This window comes from Apteryx rowi, unplaced genomic scaffold (assembly GCF_003343035.1).
Source record: "Apteryx rowi isolate R43461 unplaced genomic scaffold, aptRow1 scaffold_332, whole genome shotgun sequence".
Taxonomy (NCBI): Eukaryota; Metazoa; Chordata; class Aves; order Apterygiformes; family Apterygidae; genus Apteryx; species Apteryx rowi.
The window spans coordinates 269,125-291,472 of record NW_020449775.1 but is presented as its reverse complement, the minus strand read 5'-3'; the positions used below and the strand labels follow the sequence as shown (position 1 = coordinate 291,472).

The 22,348-nt window shown below is 39.4% G+C and overlaps 1 protein-coding gene across 2 annotated transcripts in view; it reads left to right on the top strand.

The window, feature by feature from the left end:
* The window catches only part of SLC36A4 (solute carrier family 36 member 4), a 133,943-nt gene that overhangs the window by 36,293 nt on the left and 75,302 nt on the right, over positions 1-22,348 (top strand). For both annotated transcript variants that reach the window (XM_026071936.1, XM_026071937.1), the window contains exon 9: positions 10,711-10,880. In XM_026071936.1, coding sequence (XP_025927721.1) covers positions 10,711-10,880 — 170 coding nt within the window. The remainder of the gene's footprint in view (positions 1-10,710; positions 10,881-22,348) is intronic.

The following is a 22,348-nucleotide window of genomic DNA, read 5'->3' as shown; positions in this document are numbered from 1 at the left end:
ACTGAAATGTAGGTTATTGGACTTGATGAGTGTGGAGATGACCCACTCCTAGACTTGCCTGGTATTTGTGGACTTTAAATGTCATGTCATCAAGAGGCATGTTATGACTACTATGTAAAACCACTTGGTTTGCCTGTCTCGTTTCTGAAGCTGCTTAAAAAAAGTAGGAAAGGAGACAAAAGATTATGAGCAAATGTGTAGAAGCAGAGAATGCTGTTAGATGTAGCTGATGAAGCATTTTTATTAGAGGTTGTACAAAATTCAACTGCGACATTCAGATGCAGCTGAATGGTAGACTTGTGGACTACACTGATATCAGCTCTTTATCAAGTTAAATATTTCTTCCTTATATCTTGCACTTGGTGAGTATGAGGGGACTTTCTTTTATCCTGAAGAACTGTTTGCTTAGCTCCAACCATTTTCTTGTGTATGTTCTTCCGTAATACTTTCTGTACTTACTGCAGTGTAACCTTTTTTTTAGTCAGCATCCAATACCTGATGCTTGTAATATTCATTTTTTTTCCTTAGAAAACCCAAGATACATATACATGTGCACAGATAGAAAGATAAAGGGCTCCTAAGTTTACTGTTTGCTTGCTTTATATGTTTCTTAGAATCCTTCTGCTATTCTGTGACTTTGGAGAAGCAGAAAGAGAAGGTTGGCAGAGTGCCAGCTGGCCATGTGTTGTGGCCAGCAGTTTTGGGGATTCTGGTACATGTGACTTCGGTGAGAAACAAAACCCAATTCTTCTGTCTGGATGTGACTCTTAGATGGAAAACTTCTGTGCTATTAGTATGCATGCAGTAAAGCCAGAGAGACTTATACTTATTATACTAATTATACATATAATTAGGCGGCGTAGGAAACAATTTCAGGTAGAAACACTTTCTGTAATTTATTCTGCTTTTTGGTGTCAAATTTTTCATTCTCCCTGCCCATCCTCCAGTAATTCTTCTAACCCACTGCTATTTTGCAATTACTTATAGTTGTCTTATGCAAGTTTTCTTCCTCCTTTTCGTTTTGATGACTATATTCTACATGAGTACTTACCTGCAGTGTGTTGAATTGTCTAATATTTGAATATGAGACTTTATTATGTGACTACTCTTTTGAATAAAGCTCTGAAGCTATACAAACATTACTAACTTTTCCTGGAGTGAGCAACTATTTAGAATAAATATTTGCATCCTTAGTTTTGGGTTTTCGTAGCTGTCATGTAATTGGCATCTTAACTTCACAATCTGTAATATATTCCCCCCCCTGCCAAATGTGAACAGTTTTCATTGATGAAGGTAGCTGTGTGTGTATGTATATGTGTGTACATATGTATCTAAAAATAAAAAGTGAAATTCTCATTTACCTCTTAAATATTTTGTCAACATACTTATTTTGTGAATTAAAGCTATTGCATTTTCTGGAATCATTAAAGTTTATTGAAACAAACAGGGAAGAGACTACAGTTTAAAAATTGTGATTTTTATTATATGAGTCAAAATAAGAGATATTAAAAGAGCTATAATTTTGTTGAAGGACTTCTAAACTCCATAGACTTCTTGCATGCTCACTGAAGAAAAGAACTCTCACAAAGATTTTAAGAATATATGTTCTTCTGGATTTGAAAGAGTCCTAATCATCCCCTGTTGAACATTTCAGCAGTGACCTTCTAATAAACAGTGGCTAAAAAATCATATGCTTGAAGGGGTGATTTGTCAAGAGCAGAAGAAGAAAATCCTGAAGGAAATAGAACACTTGGAAAGGAAAAGTGTTGTAATGGAGAAGGCATTTGAAGGAACAAGATTATACTAGGAAGTGGTATGTTGTGTATTCTTAAACTTATCTTGCACTTAAGCTGTTTGGGTGCTTTGCAAAAAAGTAAATGAGTAGTTTAGATGTTCAAATGCTATGCTCTCTCTTATTTCAACTGGAAGTGAACAGAGCTTTCTATTTTTTTGAGAAAAGCACATGGAATGATCAGTCTCTTCCCTTCTTTCTCCTGTTTTGGATGGACTGATATTTCAGAATGAGATAGTGATTTCTTTTGACAATGGTCATAGATCAAAGGGTAAGTTCTGAATCAAAAAAATCCCTTTGTATTGCTAGGAATTCTGTGTTGGGGTCCTGTCGATTTTTAGCCATCTTAGTCTAGAAGAGTGCTTGGTTGTTTTCCTTATCCCAGCATTCTTTCTCTGTTGGTAAGCTCATACTGTGTTATTTTCAGTATATTTCACAAGTCAATTTATTCCGCCCATGCTTCATCTTTTGTTGCTGCCAAAGATGGTATTGTCCAAGGTACACCTTCCTCCTCTGAAATATTTGAAGTTAACTTTTTCGCTATGTTCAGAAATTCTGTTTCTGAAAGTGTTGGCTATGTTTTGACTTAAAAACCCAAAGTTGGAATTTCTGCATAAAGCTGAGATTTAGTTCTCCTTATCTTTGGATGCCTGTATCTTTTATACTGTATTTTAGGCAGTGTGGTTGAGAAAAAGGGAGAATGCTTTTGGAAAGAGAAATTCCTGTATTTAGAGTTGTAAAATGGTCAGAACCTTAATCCTGTTTATTTCCTATGATATTCATAAATCCTTGATGGAAAACTTTTTAATTATTTACGTGTACAGTCATGGAGTTTGCTCAGCCCCAAGATGTACCCTGCAATATACATGTTCCTGTTGTTGTATGTCACTTTAGAAGCTAAAGCAACATTTGGGTAGAAAAGTATTTTGGATGAAAGTCAAAAGATCTTTTGGGAGACTGCTTCATTTTTTTTTTTCCCATGCATTTCCATGGAAATAGACTAAAGTTCGTAGATTGTTTGGCTGTTGTCTACAAAGAAGCAGATACGGACAAGTGAGAACTTCACGTTCATTATCAAGAAATGAACTTCAGCCTCTTTAATAATAATAAAGCTTATTTTAAGATGATTTAAATTTTGATGCTTTTTTGATCTCTGGCTGACATAAAGGTTTAAATTTTATTACACCGATGGGAAGCTTAATTTTTTAACTCATGAACTAGGAGGAGTCTAGAAATACCTGGTCACGTACTATACCTTTATGTGTAATTGCAAATATATTATACTTGCCAGCAACATTCCTTGTGTTTCTAACTCATATTTTCTTGTATTGCTTATCCTGTAGAAATTTTATGAATAGCCTAAGTTATATGTTAGAATACAGCATTTTGTAATCTATAGAGTTAGATTTATAAATGGAAGACAGTGAAAACAAAATGGAAAACTCAGAGTGTGGTTGCCACTCTTTGATTAATCAGAAAAAAATATTTTCTATTGGCATATATCTTTTGCTGGATAAAATAGCATTTTAATGTAAAGGACAGCAAAGCGTATAATGCTGCAGTGATTTTTACATGACATATTTTAAAATATTAGTGACGTAGAACTAAAATACTGCTTTTTAGTTTTCAGTTTGCATTGTAGGCAAGGATTTCAGGATTTAATTCGTGAATCAATTCAGATAAAACATGATAGTATCCAAAATTGTATAGCTTTTGTTAAATTGCAGAGCAACCTAAAAGTTAATATCATAAAAGGAGTGATAAACAAGCTTTTAAACATAAAAAGAGAAAAGAAAATAAACTCTAAAGAAAACACCAGGTTCAGATGGCAAGCTAAATGGGATGAATGTAATGCCTTTAAGTGTTGTTAAATCAAGGCCATCAGAATTGGGCAATAAATTGTGTATTGTGGATATGAATAATTTTTTTTTTCCTGGTTGAAAAGGTAGGAAGCTTATTTGCATGAATCTGAGAAGATTGTTTTGGGGATGAATGGAATTGCCCAGCAGATTTCAGGAGGTAGTGTTCTGTAATGAGAATTTTGCTCTGGGATTTATTTGGTTTATATAAACCTTTTACTATAAAAATTGATGAACAACCACCATTTGGCTTCCATCTTTCCTCTGGGCAATGATAGACATACTTTTATTTGCAGTCATGATGGAGCCATTAAGGCAAATTAGGTTGTTTGTTGCTCTTGATGCAAAATAGTCAAGTTCTGCGTTCTCCATAGATAGTAAACATTTACTGGAGGCTTTGAAAGATATATAACAAATATATGCTCAGAATATTGCATAAGAATTTCTGCAGAGTAAAATAAAAAAAATGGACAAGAACAGGCAAGCAAAAGGTAACAATGTAATAATGAGATATGTTTTGATTGTTATTTTGCTTGGAGAAAATGTACGAGAAATCTTTTTTTCAGAGATGTTTCCCCAGTAAGCTGTAGAGCTGTAGGCTCACCTTTCAGTGAACAGAAGAATTCACTGGTATCTTATACAGATTATAAGGAATGGGCCAGGCCTGGATTACACTGTTTTACTCAGAATTTAATCTTCTATCTTTGTGGGTTAAGAAATAGAATTTATATTTGCATACCTTGAATACCTTCAGTACCATACGCTTCCTCGGCTTTGAATGAACAGGGTCTTATTTTGGTGTAGTATTTGGTGCAGACATGTTTACAGATGTATTTGAGAAAATAAGATGTTGATAAATATATTAATTCTCCAAAATTCTTGAGTTGTCTGAACCTTAAAATAATCAAAACAGCTGTCTGTTTGCTTTTTTTTTTTTTAACTGAAATACTTATTTAAAAATTATAAGGGAGAGAAGATTGCTGCATTCTTTCTGGCAATTTTAGTGGCATTTCCTGAAAAAGGGGAAGATGAGCATATGGATTTAAACATTAAATATGCATGCTATTGAGTTAGCCATTACAAGATTAGTTTTTAGTGGCTATAGCAATTAAATCATAGCTTATTTGATTATCTGCAATCTGAGTTCTCGTTTGTGTTACTTTTGGTCCGATCATGTAAAGTATACAGTAGAGATTTCTAATTAGGATTAGACAGTTCCCTGCAGCTTAGTTCTAAAAAGTCTGATTGTACCAGGATGTTCTAGGCAAGTAACTAAGAGACAGCATTGTTACTTAGGGGTGATTCTGACTATTGCATGCAGTTTCAAATTAAAGGGAAATTACTTTGCATAATTGATAATGGTAGACTACCCAAGCTACTTCAAAGATTAGATTATGATTCTTTGCCAGTGAATTATGAGCAGTTTATGAGATTCTCATTTAGTGGATTAAAGGAAGATGGATCATGCTTTGATATTTTGTAATTTAAGAAACTAAAGGTTGATAAACTCCTGCAGTGGCAACAACTGACTAGAAACTCCTGCTGCTGCTCCTCAGAGAATGTCTGAGCCTAGGAAGGCTCGCTGGTGAGGCTGGAAAGGGACATGCTCACTGGACTGTGTGAGGCAGGCAAGGCTACATGCTAACGCAGCTTCTCCTGTTCAGTTTGGAGGTGGTTCTGGCCCTGATACTGACTCAAGAATGAGCAGAGAAATGAATGTTGTTTTTTTTTTTTTTTAATATCCTTCCTCATGGCTGCAGAAATAATGCTCACTAAAAGCAGATGAGTGTATTGGTTATTGTTTTCATAAAAGGCCATGAGGTTGGCTAAGTATGTCCTTTGTGAATCTGTGCTGGCCACTCCCAAACATCTCCTTGTCCTTCATGTGCCTGGAAACAGCTTCCAGGAGGACTTGCTCTGTAGTCTTGCTGGTTTCTGAGATTAGGCTGATTGGCTGATAATTCTCTGGATACTCTTCCTTGCCTTTGTGGAGGTGGGTGTAACATTTGCCTTTTCCAGTCACTGGAGAACTCCTTTTTTGTGTCCCTTCACATCCCTAACCAGTTTCAATTCCAGCCAGGCTTTAGCTTTTCTGTTTCCATCCAATCACAATGCTTTCTCCTACATAGCCTATCCCCAATTCCACCTTCCTCACAGATTCTTTTGGCATTTGAGCTCCGTTATTTTCCTGTTCAGAAAAGCTGGCCTCCTGCTATGCCTGCTTAGCTTCCTGCATAACAGGCTGGATAGTTTTTATGCTTTGACATAAGTTTTTGAAGATCAACCAGCTCTCGGGGGGGATCATTGCCCTTCAAGTCAACTCAGGCATCTTGACTGCTAGTTCCCTGAAAAAGCTGAAGTCTGTACTTTGGAAGTCTAGGATCTTTAATTTGTTAGTCGTCTTCCTCACTTCCTTCAGAATTTTAAGTGTCACCATCCCACGTTCATTGTAGCCAACACTGCCTTTGACCTTCACATCCCTGATCAGTTTTTCTTATTTTGTTAGTAGCAGAACCAGAAGAATGCCTCCGCTAATTGTTTTTTTCAGTGCCTCCATCAAAAAATTGTCTTTGCACTCCATAAAACTACTGAACTGCTTTTGCCATGCTGTGTTGCAGCTGTCAGGGTGGTCAAAGTCCTCCATGAGAACTAGAGCCTGTGATCAGGAGGGTTTCTCAGTTGGTAAAGGAGATTTCATCCACCTCCTCTTCTTGATTGGGCTGTAGTAGATGCTCACCATAATGTCCCCATTTTTGGCCTCTTAAGTCCTTGACAGGCCTGTTGCCATTGCATAGCAAACTCTGTACATTAAAGTGGTTCCTTTGTGCAGCACACATCCCACCACGCACTCTTCCATCCTGTCTTTTCTGTAGATTCTGTATCTGTTCATCATGCTACTCTAGATATGAGAGCTGTGAGACCATGCCTCTAACTCCAGCAATGTCAGAGCTCTGTGACTTTTCACAGACTTGCAGTTCCTCCTGTTTGTTTCCCAGCCTAGGTGACTTTGTGTGAAGGCATTTCAGATGGTCCCCTGGTCACCCACTTTAGAGAGTATGAGAGACGCCACTGCTTCTGTCCTTTCCTATGTGTGCTCACTTCCTATCTGCCATTCCTACTTTTATCTGCAGGCTTTGATCTTCATTCCTCAGAGAAACTAATTAAAGGTCCTCTTTACTAGGTTAGCAAGCCCATTGGAAGAGATTCCTTTCTGTCACTTTTTCAGGTGGATCATGTCTCCCCCACCTGTTCTTACTTAAAGATGGTCCCATGTTTGAACCCACCTGAACCCACCTGGTAGCACAAGCTTCACAGCCAGGATTTCATCTCCAAGATGCATCTACTTCTGTCTGAGCCTTTCTTCTTGGCTAGTAGTATGTGGAAAGCACTGACTAACTCCTAACTAAGAGCCCCTAACTCCTTCATTGTCTCCTCCAGACCTCTGTAGTCACCCTTTATGCACTTAGTATCTCTCTTGGCAGTATCGCTAGTGCCCATGGGGATGAGCAGCCCACAATAGCAGTCTGATAGTTGGATAAGCCTTAGTAATCCTTCTGTGATGGCCTGGGTCCAGGCCCAGGGTAGCAGCATATCAGCTCCTTCATCAGGTGGTTCAGCAGTTCATCAACAGCACCCCTTCTGCAGGTGAGGCCACCATCACCCTCAGCCCTGGCCTCAGGAAGGAGCACTTGGTAGTCCTTGCAGCCTGAGATCCAGGTGAATGCATCTTCCCTCAGGAGTTCATCTTGGTCCAAGTGTCTGATGTGCTGGGGTGGCTCCTCCAGGGGTGGCGTAGGGGACCTTGTCCTGTAGCGACTTGCCGCCACTGTCATGCCAGTTCCAGCACAGTCGCGTGTGGTCTCGAGCAACTCCTCTGGGCTCTTGGTGCACCCTCTCTGGAAGCAATGGTTGTGTATGTTAACCGCCTTGGTCCTGGTTGCTGGTGCTCCCTATGGATTGATTTGCTAGGAGGCTGGATGTCAGTTTGTTCTGTGTCTCACAGCGTTTCCTGCTTGGCAGGCCAACTCCTGCAGTGGCTTTTGATTCCCAGCTGCTGTTCACTTACCTCCCTTATGCTGGCTGCTTTTTGCTCCTTCTTCCCATGCTTTTCTCTGGACAGGAAGTGGAAGCCATACTGCAATTTGATGTAAAACATTATATGTTTGCAAAATGGCCCTACTGATAATAATAACTGGTTACATCTATTGCCTTGTCCTATGCAGTCATATAAATGTCCCTTTTTCTTTTAATGTTTTTCTTTCAGAATCGCCATAGCCTGTGTTTGTTATAGATATATAACATTTTGAGATTTCAGTTAAAGGTATAGCCAATAAGTAAGAACTTTCTTTCTCTTCTGCTTTTTTGTGAATAGCAGACTAGCTGCCAAAGATCAGCATGGATCTCTCCTCTGAAAAAAGCATCATGAGGAATGGGCCAGTGGGGTCAGTAAAAGGTCTCTGAGCTCCCTCTGTTGACTGTGAAACCATAGGAAATTGCTCTTTTCTCCCTTAGTCTCCTACAGATTGCTTTTGCTGTCCTTCAGAGAGGCAGGCAGTCTCCAGAATCCCTTTCCTGCCAGGAATCATGGTGGAAAAACACCAGACTTTTCGTTACTGGAATACGATGATAAGTTCACAACCCTCCTTCTGCCAGGAATGTACAAAAGGATTCTATGTTGGAGATTCTGGAAATCCAAATCGCTGTGCCTGAGAACTTATTAAGAAACTCCTGATATCTGTAAGCTGGGCAATGAATTGCCATTAAAGCTCTGCAGAGATGAAAGAGCTGGCTTGGAATAAGATCTTATTGTAACAATTTATGCTTATTAGGATTCCCTGAATCTGTTGAACATGGCAGAACATATGCAGGAAATATGCTCCATTTATAATCACTAGAGAATTAACAGTTATGCATTGAATGAATGTTTTTATTACTGGTCTAGTCCCAAATATTATCTGTTGATTCCTTCTTTGAGAGTGTTTTATAGGAAATCAAGTAGGGGAAAACTCAGATGAGGGGAAAAAGTGCTTGTAATCAACATTCTTTCAAGTTCTTTGCAAGGAGGTATGTTAAAGCAATCCAATTCCAGCTGAGGACAAAAGAATCCAAAATGCTATCCATTCTACCTGGCAATTCTCAATGTGAAATATAGAGACAATTGTTTTGCCACAGGAGCTTATTCCATTTGGATGAATTAACATTTTTTGTCACTATGGCAGTAAAGTAATACCTCTAGCCACATATCTCCTTTTGTATTTTTCCTGCTACTGAACACTAAAATTTATAGATTGATTTAAATTTTGTAATATGTCCTGATTTAAATTTTGCTTTCTCCACCACTAGATTATGTTATAAGTACAAGTTCAGGTTGATTATTGGAGGAAAAACTTCAGCTGTGGAAGCTTTGAATTATAAAGAGGATCCTCAGTTAAGTTATATGTTTTAATTAATTAAGGATGCACAGAAACTTTGGAAATGCCTCCAAATGTGCCCCTTTTTAGAGATCTGTTTGTTCCCAAGTAAAATGACTTCTTCAGGAATTCCAGTGTTTGAGAAATGGGATGAATGGACAGTGGTGATACTTGCTGATAGGTCAGGAAGTGAATACCAGTGGGTAAATATGAGGGAAGGAATGATTCCCCTAAAAGGAGGAGTATGACAGCTATTCAAATATAATGATTTTTCTGTTAATTAGTCGATGAAACCTCCTTTGTTTGTAACTTACATTTTTTAAATTGAAAACAGTAGATATTTGATCATTTAAAAAGCAATTTTGTATGAAGGACGGTAGCTTTTATAGGGCAGCCCTGTTGCACTGAAATTGTTTTGCTTTCATTAGATTTGACATAAATGGAAACCAGATATGGAAGGCTAGTTTAATTGCAGTGCCATGCTGTTAATCAAACATATCCTATAGGCTATGTGTCTACTTAAAGGTAAGCTGAATGACACTCTTTATTCCACTGATTATATTGACTAGATCTTCATTAACTGTTAGAGAAGCTTAGACATTTTGCTTATATGTAGACATAAAAAAAAATGAGGTATCTTAATCTCGAACTGTATCCCATCTTGAGTATTTGAGATAGGTGCACAGTTACTCTGAAAGAGATGGGAAAAATAAACTTGTCTAGGAAGGCCTGCACACCTTCAGTTTGTGCCTTTGTTAAGATGTAAAAGGATCCGGTACACTGCTGAAACTCAAGGGGAGAAGGCCAGCAGCATTTTGTGAGCTTACTGCTGGGATTTCCTGCCTTGCCTTGAAGTTTTGCATTGGTGGGTGAAAGCTTAAGTTGAACCTTACAGAGTGTGTTTTGCTGTACCGTATATAACGCGTGTAAAAGACGATCTCTCCAGCAAACTGCAGGCAGTAATGGTGGCGATGCCCGTATCCGCACTTCGAAGCGACGGCAAGCACAGCAAGCTCGCTTGGCTGCAGTTGAGGCTGCAAGCATCTGCACTACGGTTAGGAAAAGCAGTGCTTAGTGTGCTTGGCCCTGACTCTGTCAGCAAAATGAAACGAGCTTGAGTCCGTGTTCCCGTCGTTTGGGTACTCAGGCTTCCCCTCCAGGGAGCGCGGAGGTGACTGCTGAGCACAGACTTTGGTGTAAACCACGTGCGTGATAGATGTGTCTGTGATGAGAAGGGACCTGGCTTTTCACTTACCTGGCAGTTAAACATGCTGAATAAAAATAGGAGAATTACCCTTGGATTCTGAACATAATCTGTTACAGAAAACTTTCAATCATGTTGCTCGTATTGCCTGTGCACTCTCTTCTGGGCACTGTACATTTCTCTTGTCACTTTTCCTACCCTATAAATATTGCTCTATCTTTTCAAACTGACGTTGTTTTCCAACCAAGATAGGTGCTCTTCAGTTAATGAGTGAATATTTCTATTGGGTGTATAAAACATGATGATCTTCTGGGCTGTAAAATATTGTAATCTTATTTATTAATAATACCACCTAAATTTCAGAAATTGACTTTGAAAAGGCAGAGGTTGGGGGGAGTCTTACCGTGAGGACATAAAATGTAATTATTTTCCCTCTATTTCTAGGTACTCCCACTGGAGAACAGAATGAAAGACAGCACGCGTTTCCCACAGGCACTGAACATTGGCATGGGAATAGTTATGGCCTTGTATATCTCGCTAGCCACTCTAGGCTATCTGCGCTTTGGGGATGAAATCAAAGGCAGCATAACTTTAAACCTGCCACAGGATATATGGTAAGTGGATACAGGATTGAAAACCCTTGCTCTAAAAGAGGGAAGTTTGCATGTGGCGTGAAAGGCTGTTTCATGTATCAGTGCTGTCATGCTTATAATTGATAGATGCTCAAACTTTTCTTTAAAATATTTTATGTATTTTCTCTTTGCCTTCTACAATTCTGTCACGATCCTAGCCAGCAATAGCTTGTATAGAAACAGGAATTGCATGTGGAAAGAGCTCAGTAGTCTTGATGGTACAGTACTCCAGCGCAAACAGGAGCCAGCTCCCAACGTATTGAAGAAGGAAATCTGCAGTTTGCAGCCAGATGTATTCCAGTTCTGAAAGTGGCTAGTTTTACTTGGATACCCTGGGAATATAGTGGCATTTTTTCAGTGGAGTGGCTGTGTTCAGCAGGTAAACAGCTGGAACAGAAGACATCAAAGATGAATAGGCTTGTAGATCTGGTGCCAGCTCATGGATAATATATAATAATGATTTCCTGTCAGGAAAGTGAGACTCAGAGTTACCAGTTTCTCACAGCTATTATAATTTTTATTTACCTTTTTTTTTTTTTTTTTTAATACTGTGAGAGCTCCACATGTGGAGTGCTGAAGAAGGGGCTAAAGGCTATTTTAGCTGGTTACCGTCATTAGCTCTGTACCATATATGAAAAACTTACCTATTTAAATTTAATGGTTAGTCTAAATTTATTTATTTTTTTTTTATTTTTATTTTTTAGAATCCTTTGTGTCTGAGTCTAAATTTAGGTTATGTCAACAGTGCACAAGAGTAAACGCTGAAAAATATTTTAATGTTTCGATTCTGATCAAATAATGTCTTAAATGTTGTATGCTTGCATCTGCTTGTTTTTCAGTGCATGTTATGGTAGCATTTTGAAGTAGCAAAATGCTAAATTATGTGAAAGAAAAACTGCTTTGCTGGAAGGAATTCTGCCTCCTTGCTTCTTTACTTCTTGAAAAAGAGTAGAGCACATTTAAAGAATGTTCTTAACTTTCAACAGTTCCCTTTTCACATGTTTTAAAATTTCCATTTTCCTTCATTCAGAAGAATTTTGAAGTCGGTGTGAACTGTGCATTTTTAATATTCTTCAAAAGTTTTGTTTAATTGCTTGGGCAGTTTCTATAGAAATACATAAAATGATAATAAAATGCAGCTAGAAGGGTGACTTTTTTTTTCATTGCTATAATTTCAATTTACTTGTTCTTTTTTTTTTGTTTGTTTGTTTTTGTACTGCTATTTTATGAACTGAGGTTGGGCCTGAGTGGCATTTTGCATAAGTCTTGTGGGTTTTTTTTTGTTATTCTCCCCTCCCCCCCCCCCCGTGGTTCCATTTTTGGGGGCATTTTGGTTATAATATATATTAAATTGTTGCATGTACATGGTTTTACTTGTTGTTTCCCTTTCTTCAGATGCATCATATAAAAAGAAACGGATGCAGTTACGTGCTGGAGGATTTCTGATTTTTTCGTATATGTGCATGTGCAACACGCACGTAACTGCATCTGTTTCTTTTTATATGATGCATCTGAAGAAAGGGAAAATACTTCTGGTTGTAATATTACATGGTTTTACTTGTTGTTAATGGAGTTAGTAAAAAGTTTGTTTTAAATGGTATGTCTAAGTTTCTTTGTTAAAGCCTAAATTTATTTGTGCCTTAAGATAAGTGTGCTTAGAGGAGGAGAAGGAGGAGGAAGAGAAGTGCAGAATAAGGTCAGGGTGCTCAGTCTCTTTCCCTGGTGCTTTTTGTTGAGCTTATGCAGGCAACAGAATGAACTTGATTAGCTGCTGCCTAAGTGGTCTGTTCAAATATCAGTTTTCAAATAGCTCTTGGCTACAGTTCAGATGTGAAGATAAGACGGTATTTATCCTGCCAGCTTTTCAGACCTAATGCAAAAAAAGAAGTCAGTAGGCTGTGTAGCATCCGAGAGGATGAGAAGGAGACAGACAGGGTATTCTCGGAGACTGTACAGCTCCAGGAGTCTCAAGCCCCCACAGCAGTGGAGTTGCCGGAGGGCTCTGTGCTGTGTGAAATGGTACATCATAACACTGTAGAAGGCGGCTGGAAGCTGGTCACTTCTCGTAGGAGGAGAAAGGCTCCTACTCCTCCTGAGGACTTGTAATTGAGGAACAGGTTTAGTGCCCTCCAGGCTGAGGAGGAGCTGGGCATGGCTGCAAGGGAAGTAACTGGAAACTGGTGCTCTAAAAGGTGGGGAATTGACATTATAAGTTTAGTAGTCTCAGAGCCGTTCAGGACGTATAGATAGAGGTAACGGTTATCTGTTTTCTGCTTTCCCTGGATAGTACCCCAGCACAGCAAACAGAATTGGAAGGAGACGCTCTGTGGTACCCCTGTGGATTAGTGCTGGGCTTTACAGTGGGTCTGCTTGATACAGTGCTGATGAGCGAATGTGTACAATTAACTGTGCTACCAAAACAAATTTCCGTGGGTCCATATGACAGCATTTTATTTCAACTGGAGAAGACTCTAGTTTGGAGCAATGATTTTATGGTTGTAGATGATGCAGGCTTTGCTTGGTGTGTGGGTTTTTGTTTTGATCTGTTTTGTTTTGAATCAGATGCTACATATGAAGGCAAACCTCAGGACTTACTGAGTCAGTTCAGTTCAAAAAACTGGATCAGTTCAGTTCAAAATTCAGCTTAAAAAAAACATGTTTGCTATTATTTTTAACCAGATAGCACACACTATCATAACTCACCTGAAGAGAGTGGGAGTGAAGAAAGGCTCCTGTCTTCTGAAACATGAATATTTGTTTCCCTGTTACAGTAAAATCTCAATCAAGTCAGGTTGAGACCACATCTCTTCATTTAATAATTTCTGAGGTGTCATAGCCTAAAGACTGGATGTTAGGCTGTTGGTTATTGCGTCCTAACATAAAAAGTCAGTAAGTAGCTTGGTTGAACTAGAGAAAATGCAGGGAGCAGATACGTTTTTGTAAGAAAGTGTGTCATGGGAAAGTGCCTGGAATATAGCTATGCAGTGATACTTGGCTTAGGTTAAATGCCAGTTGGTCAATTCCTGTCTGATAGAGACAACTAAAATTCTGCTGCTTTATGAGTTTTATTGGATGTTCTCCCAGATGCATGTGACCAGGAGGCATACACAGGCCTTAGTCCAGTTAAGTCATTTTCTGTAATTTAAATAGAGGACTGCTCATATTCTAAAAGGCTTTACTAGATCAGAGCCTTGGGAGAAGTGATTTGTTCCAATTCTAATTTAGAACATATTTTGGAGGACAAACTGTGGGTCAGCTTAATGTATTAACTGGAATATGCTGAAAATTGACTTTATGAAAAGAGAGTAGTGTTCAGATTTTTTGCTGATTTTAACAGCTACTTCTTTATGGAATCAAAGGAATCCCTTTTACTGCATTAACTAAATTTTCTTTTTCTTAATATGCAGCTACATTTGGCTACATGGACCTTCTTAGTAATTGTTTTTCATGTTCTCAAAGGTATGTAAAGTACCTAGTTTCCAATTTTTTCCCCTAAGAAGAGGTACAATGAAATCTAAAGTGTAGAATGAAGGGAGGCAAAGACTATTGTTAGCTTCTTTTGCACTCACAAATGATGTTAAAATATTTTTAAAAGGTAGCCTGTGGAACCATCTATATCTGATTGGGACATAATAGCAAATTACCAATAAAATCCATTCAATAATATAAAAATTGATTCCTAATTTGAAAAATTTGAATCCCTTGCAGAGTTAGAAAATTACTTAGTATAATGGAGGCACCAGCTTTGAAGTACTGTGAATTTAAAGCTTTGAAATTTATTTATTAATCTTTTACTTTTTTTTTGAATTACTTTTATAAAGTTTTGTGGGGATCTAAGGTCTGAGGATTAAAGGCTGATTGGGAGGAGCTGGTCAAGTATTCTTTCTGTTAACTGGCTAATATCCAGGTCAGCTTATGGATTCTGGACAGTAATGCAGAGCTGATAGAGCTATGACTCCTCTCTTTTTTTTTTCCTTCTTTCTTTCTTTCTTTCTTTCTACATCTCTTAAAGCTGCTCAGCAGTCAAAAAAAGGAAATAAATGTGTTGCAAAAGCCACAGTTTCTAACCTAGCTACTCCACTTCATATGTGGACATAGTATTGTAACAGGTATTCTCGCCCTTTGTATATGCCTGGGACTTCAGAGGGCTGTGTACAGTCAGTCAGATCTTTGATACAAATAACTTGGGACTTGTTAGCAAAATTTAAGTATACTTTTCTCCTTCTTTCCCCATCAATAAACTTTTAATTTCTTCTGTGTGTTTGCTCAGCTAATAGAAAATCTATTTTTTTGTTAGCAGTTTTTCAGTATCTTCAAAAAATAAAAACTTGCTGAACCATCTTGTAGGTGAGATGAATTAATTTTTGAGAAGCACAGAAGACAGGCGTGAAAGGACTATTAAAGTTTATCAACCACATTCTTCTGTCCAAAACCATTCCACTGTGCCAGAGCCATTACTGACTGTAGGCTTAACCTGCCCTTCAAACTGTTGAATGATAGAGAAGCTGTATCCTCCCTGGGTGATATGTTACAGGGCCTCACTGTTCCCTTCTGTTAGAAGGCCTTTCCTAACACTAAACTAAGCCTCGGTGCAATTTAAGCCTGATTTTATTTTTCTTTGGACATGGAGAACAATTTTTTTTTCTGCCTTGTAGAGCAGTCTTTTAAGTATTCAAAGGTCTTTATTGTTTATCCCCTCAGTGTTACTTTTTCTAGCCTAAACAATCCCAATCTACAGCCATTCCCAGTAGTCATGGTTTCTAAACCTCTAATTATTCTCATTATTGTTTGCTCCCAAATAGTCTACTTTTTTTTTTTTTTTTTAAAGGTGCAATACTACCAAACCAAGGCTTTCACAGAGCTGATTACTTCATGTGCATCTTAGGTATTTTTTCATTATTCAGTGTTAGGAGATGTTGTGAAGACTGCAAATAGCATAGCACTGTTGACTGTTATCTGCTAGATTTCCAGAACCTTTTCTGAAGAACTATCGATTCCATTGTTTGACATTGCTTTTGGGCAGGTTTTTCTTTTCTTTTCCTTTTCTCTTTTCTTTCTCTTTTCTTTCTCTTTTCTTTCTCTTTTCTTTCTCTTTTCTTTCTCTTTTCTTTCTCTTTTCTTTCTCTTTTCTTTCTCTNTCTTTTCTTTCTCTTTTCTTTCTCTTTTCTTTCTCTTTTCTTTCTCTTTTCTTTCTCTTTTCTTTCTCTTTTCTTTCTCTTTTCTTTCTCTTTTCAAATTCAATAGAAAGTCTTACACATCTCATTATGGAATTATATGCTATTTTTTCCAGCAATTTCTCTAATTTTTGAAGATTATTCTTAATTTGAAGCCTGACTTTTCACATCCTTGCAGGCAACTGTGTATGGTTCTATCCATAGATGTATGTATTCTTTATCATGAATTTCATTAATAAAAGGATTGAATAATAACAACTACAGTACAGATTCAGGTGCAATCACATCTGTTGCAGTTTCCCACTTTTGATACTAACTTGTTGGTGCTATGCTGAGTTTGGTTTTCTAAGCAATTTTGCCCTCACATTTAGTTTCATTTGTTCTGTCATTTCTAATCTTGCACATAGAATGTCATGCAGAAGTTTTTAGCCAGTTGTCAGTATACAATACTTTGGGCCCAACTGGTTTGGAAACATACAGTTTATTCAGATATTCTGTCTACTCACTGAGAAACCTTTAAGTTTTTCCTCAAGGAGGCTACTGCTGTTCTGTATTCACATTAACAATTTCCCAATATGGCTCAGGCAGCTCAGTGAAGAAACAGCTCCTTACCTACTGGAGATGCTGAATCTTGTATTAGAGTTTTGAACATCTAAAGGGTATGCAGTTGCCTTGTTTAAGGCTCATTGTATCTGAATATGTTTTTGTTTGCCAGTTTCTGTCAAATGTATTTTAATAAAATACAAAAATGCTTGCAATGTTCCAGACAAGTTATTAGGTTTAGAGACAGGTTATAATAGAATCGTAGACAAGCCTAGGTTGTAAGGCACCTCTGGAGATTTTGATTTAAGAAAAAGAAACAGAACATTTTCTTTAATTAAAAGAAACCATGGTTATTTTTTATACTTTAGATCTGCTTCAGGAGGTGTATTTTTGTTTCAATTTCATCAAGACAGTTATAGCCTTGAGCTGATTTCCAGTCTTCATGGTAACCTTCATCCTAAGTATTGCTTTTACAGGCAAGAATCTTGATGTGGGGATTTTGTGTATCCTTACAAATCAAAGCTTTCACCAGGGTTCTGTTCACGTTCATCTTCCTAAAGATTTCCTGTGGTCTGTAATTGGGATAATAGTTTTAATGCTTCTCCTGGACGATTATTGACTACGCTTTCCTAACTCTTAGAAGTGCTGGTGTCCTTCAGCTGTAGCAAGATGGAAGCTGCTTTTCTGAAGTACATCGAATGAACTTGAACTTGTCTGTCCTGGTGTATGTATATGCAAACCAGTTATCTCAGAGGGAGGTAAAAGCTTCCTTCTGCCTGTCAAAATAAATTAATTGCATACATAGAGATATTTCAAGTAATCATATGCACTGATATCCCTTCTTTATCTGAGGCATCCTGTTTTGGTGGGAAAGAGTTGAGCTGTATGAATACAAATTTTACCATGCCATGCCAGTTGGCCTCAGGATCAGAGGCCAAAATCGGTGCTGGCCTGATTTTATTTGCTAGTACGGATGTAGCCTATGACCCAGCAAAATGCAGCAGATGCTTCTAAGTGATGTTGCAATACGAATGATTACTAATAATAGTGTAGTAGACCTCACTGGACAACTGAATGTCAGAAGGGTATGCCTGATATCAAACGTTAGAGACTGGAGAAGGAAAGGAAGAATATAGAGTAGCCATGTAAAATTCTGGCAGATAAAATTGCCTTTAGGATAATGTAAATGTGTTACATGTTATAAGTGATTTAGCACTCATTGTACAGTCAACTTGAGGCTGTAATTTTTTTTGCATTGCAGTCTTAAGACAAATATTCTAGTAATGACACACAGTTTGTGTGAGACATATGATACAGAATCACAGAATGGTTGAGGTTGGAAGGGACCTCTGGAGATCATCTAGTCCAACCCCCCTGCTCAAGCAGGGCCACCTAGAGCACCTTGCACAGGATCGTGTCCAGACAGCTTTTGAATATCTCCAGAGAAGGAGATTCCACAACCTCTCTGGGCAACCTGTTCCAGTGCTCTGTCACCCTCACAGCGAAGAAGTTTTTCCTCATGTTCAGATGGAAGTGTCTGTGTTTCAGTTTGTGCCCGTTGCCTCTTGTCCTGTCGCTGGGCACCACTGAAAGGAGTCTGGCTCCATCCTCTTGACACCCTCCCTTCAGATACTTGTACACATTAATAAGCTCCATTCTCAGTCTTCTCTTCTCCAGGCTAAACAGGCCCAGCTCTCTCAGCCTTTCCTCATAGGAGAGATGCTCCAGTCCCCTAATCATCTTTGTAGCCCTTCGCTGCACTTGCTCCAGTAGYGCCACATCCCTCTTGTACTGGGGAGCCCAGAACTGGACACAGTACTCCAGATGTGGCCTCAGCAGGGCTGAGTAGAGGGGGAGGATCACCTCCCTCGACCTGCTGGCAACACTCTTCCCAGGACACCATTGGCCTTCTTGGCCACAAGGGCACATTGCTGCCTCATGGTCAACTTGGTGTCCACCAGCACTCCCAGGTCCTTCTCAGCAGAGCTGCTTTCCAGCAGGTCAACCCCCAGCCTGTCCTGGTGCATGGGGTTATTCTTACCTAGGTGCAGGACTCTGCACTTGCCTTTGTTGAACTTCATGAGGTTCCTCTCCACCAAGCTCTCCAGCCTGTCCAGGTCTCTCTGAATGTCAGCACAGCCCACTGGTGTATCAGCCACTCCTCCTGGTTTTGTATCGTCAGCAAACTTCATTCAGGTCACTGACGAAGAAGTTGAACAAGACTGGCTGGACTCAGTACTGACCCCTGGGGGACACTGCTAGCTACAGGCCTCCAACTAGACTCTGTGCCACTGATCACGACCCTCTGAGCTCTGCCATTCAGGCAGTTCTCAATCCACCTCACTGTCCACTCATCCAAACCACACTTCCTGAGCTTGCTTATGAGGATGTTATGGGAGACAGTGTCGAAAGCCTTGCTGAAGTCGAGGTAGACAACATCCACTGCTCTCCCCTCATCTACCCAGCCAGTCATTCCATCAGAGAAGGCTATCAGATTGTTTCAGCATGATTTCTCCTTGGTGAAGCCATGCTGACTACTCCTGATCACCTTCTTGTCCATCGTGTGCTTGGAGATGGCCTCCAGGATGAGCTGCTCCATCACCTTTCCAGGGATGGAGGTGAAGCTGACTGGCCTGTAGTTCCCTGGGTCCTCCCTCTGGCCCTTTTTGAAGACTGGGGTGACACGGGCTTTCTTCCAGTCTTCAGGCACCTCTCCTGTTCTCCATGACCTTTCCAAGATGATGGAGAGTGGCCTAGCAATGACATCTGCCAGCTCCCTCAGCACTTGTGGGTGCATCCCATTGGGGTCCATGGATTTGTGGGTGTCAGGTTTGCTTAAATGATCTCTAACCCGATCCTCCTTGCCCAAGGGAATGTCTTCCTTTCTCCAGACTTTCTCTCTTGCCTCCAGGATCTGGGGTTCCTGAGGGCTGGCTTGAGCAGTAAAGACTGAAGCAAAGAAGGCATTCAGTAATTATGCCTTCTCTGTATCCTTTGTCACCAGGGCACCCACCCCATTCAGCAAAGGGCCCACATTTTCCCTAGTCTTCCTCTTGCTACTGAGGTATTTGAAGAAGCCCTTCTTGTTGTCCTTGACATCCCTTGCCACATTTAATTCCAAATGGGCCTTAGCCTTCCTCATCGCATCCCTGCAAACTCTGACAATGTTCCTATATTCCTCCCAAGTGGCCTGTCCCCCTTTCCGCTTTCTGTATACTTCCTTCTTCTGGTTGAGTTTTGCCAGGAGCTCCTTGCTCATCACCAGTGCTCTGCAGGAACCTCCGGGACTGTTTGTGCCTAGCTGTGTTATCTCTCTAGCAGATATCGGGGTGGTTGAAGTCCCCCATGAGAACCAGGGCCTGGGATCGTGAGGCTACTTCCAGCTGTCTGTAGAAGGCCTCATGAACTTCCTCTTCCTGATCAGGTGGCCTGTAGTGAACACCCACAGCAGTGTCACCCATGCTCGCCTGCCCTTGAATCCTTACCCATAAGCTCTCGACTCGCTCTTCATCCACCCCCAGGCACAGCTCCATACATTCCAGGTGCTCTCTCACATAAAGAGCAACTCCACCACCTCGCCTTCCTGGCCTGTCTTTCCTAAAAAGCACGTAGCCATCCATGACAGCACTGCAGTCACCTGAGCTATCCCACCATGTCTCTGTAATTGCAATGAGATCATGGCCCTGCGACTGCACACAGATCTCTAGTTCTTCCTGTTTGTTCCCCATGCTGCGTGCATTGGTGTACAGGCACTTCAGAGAGGTGATGGAGCATGCAGCTTTCCCAGGAGGGATACAAGAGGATCCTCCATAACCACGTCCCACGCTCACTTCCCCGGCTGCCTGCACCCACTGGAGGCATCCCAACTTGAGCTGTGTTTTGTCGACTACCCTGTCTCTGTAATTCTCCCCTTCCCCCATCTTTCCTAGTTTAAAGCCCTCCTTACCAGGCTGGCCAGCCTGTTGGCAAAGACCCACGTGCCCCGCTTAAGGATGATCATCATGGACATAAGTATAATGAATTCTTTATTTCAATCTCAGTGTTGAGTTTGAGTGTGGAATCAGAACACCAAGATCACCATGGTTTCTCTGCTTCATTGTTCTAAAATTGTTTTTTAAAATTTGTTTTTTTATTAAATCCTGTCCTTTAGCTATATAATTTGATCATGAACTGATTGATTATGAAACGCAATCCAGCCTTTTATATAATATTCCTACAATGCTTATATACTCATTGCTTAGTTGACAGAGACTAGCAACAAGAGTTACGGTTTAAGTGAATTTTGTTAATTGCGTAAGCTGGATTCCTGGATTAAATTAGTTGAACATGAATTTTTTCACTTGTGGTACTAAACTGTATATATGAATTTATATAAGACATATCACAGGTTGTGTTTGCTATCTATTACTTGGATGGCAGTGTCCAGAAACCTTCTTCGGGCTGAGGGGCATGTTTTGCTGCATGTATTAAGTTAAGGCAGACATTCTTTTAAAGATCTTGTATAAATGAGGACAAATGAAGTCCAAGAAATGAAAACACAGTAAGGGTTTATTCCTGGAAAAAAAAGATGGTAAACATAATAAGAAAATACTTTTCTAACATGTTATGAAATTTTACAGTTGGGGGGATCCGTAGTTTCAGCTTTCAGCTTTAAAAAACAAGATGTTTCAAGGGTGGATCAAATGATACTCATTTGTTTCTGTAATCCTAACTCTAATCAGATATTTGATCTTATATGTGTACATATGTGGAGACATAGATTTCCAAAACCTGCTGGCTCCTTGTTTGATGAAGCATGTTGTACAGAAATATTAGATGATAATTTCATATTTAAAGCATCATTCCTGTGAGCTTAGATGGCTTCTTTTCATATTTACACTGTTTGTAAACACTGCGGTAAGGTTTATTTCTAGACTGGGTTCTTGATAAGGTGTTTGCTCAGCAAAGATAAGTCAATGTCTGCAATTCATGTGGGAAAATTTGCCAGATTCCTGGTGCCGTAGACCATATTAGCCTTTTTAATTCCAGTTCTTTGCCTGACTACTGCATGTCTATGGTCTCTATGCCAAAAAGAGCGTGTTAGCTCTAATGCTGTTACCAGTTAAACAAAACAATTGTTACATGCTAAATCTTGAAAGTTCTCTCTCTCATTCTTCAGTCTTCTTGTTCATCATAGACTCTATCTAGGAGCAGAAACATGCCTGACATCTCCTCTGCTCAGTTATAATGTACCAAACTAAAGAGACTCCTTGTGCTCAAATTCAGATTACATTGGAACTACTGGGGTGCGATTGTGGATTGTCATAGTGCAAAGTGGCACCAGTAATCAGACCCCCGGTCACTCATTTCTCCAGCAACCATTTTCCCCCTGATTGCTAGTCCTGTGTACAAGAAATAGATATATTTAATATCTATACTCATATAAACAAACAAAGCTGCATTAGAGGTTCCAGACTTTACCACCAATTCTCTCTCTTAAATGAGATACACCAAAAGAAGCTAAGGTTAATGTTTTGGGCCAGAAGAGGAGGAAAAAAAAAAAATTTCTCTGTGTAGGTAAAGATAGAACCTTGACTGCAATGAATTAAGTTATGTTAATGATTACCGAGTGTATATGTCCTTAAGAGTGTAGTATAACAATCATTCAGGGCTATGGAGTTTTTTTTTCTTTTTTTCTTTTTTCCTTTTTTCTTTTTATTTCTTCCTTTTTCCTTTTTTTCCCTTTTCCTTTTT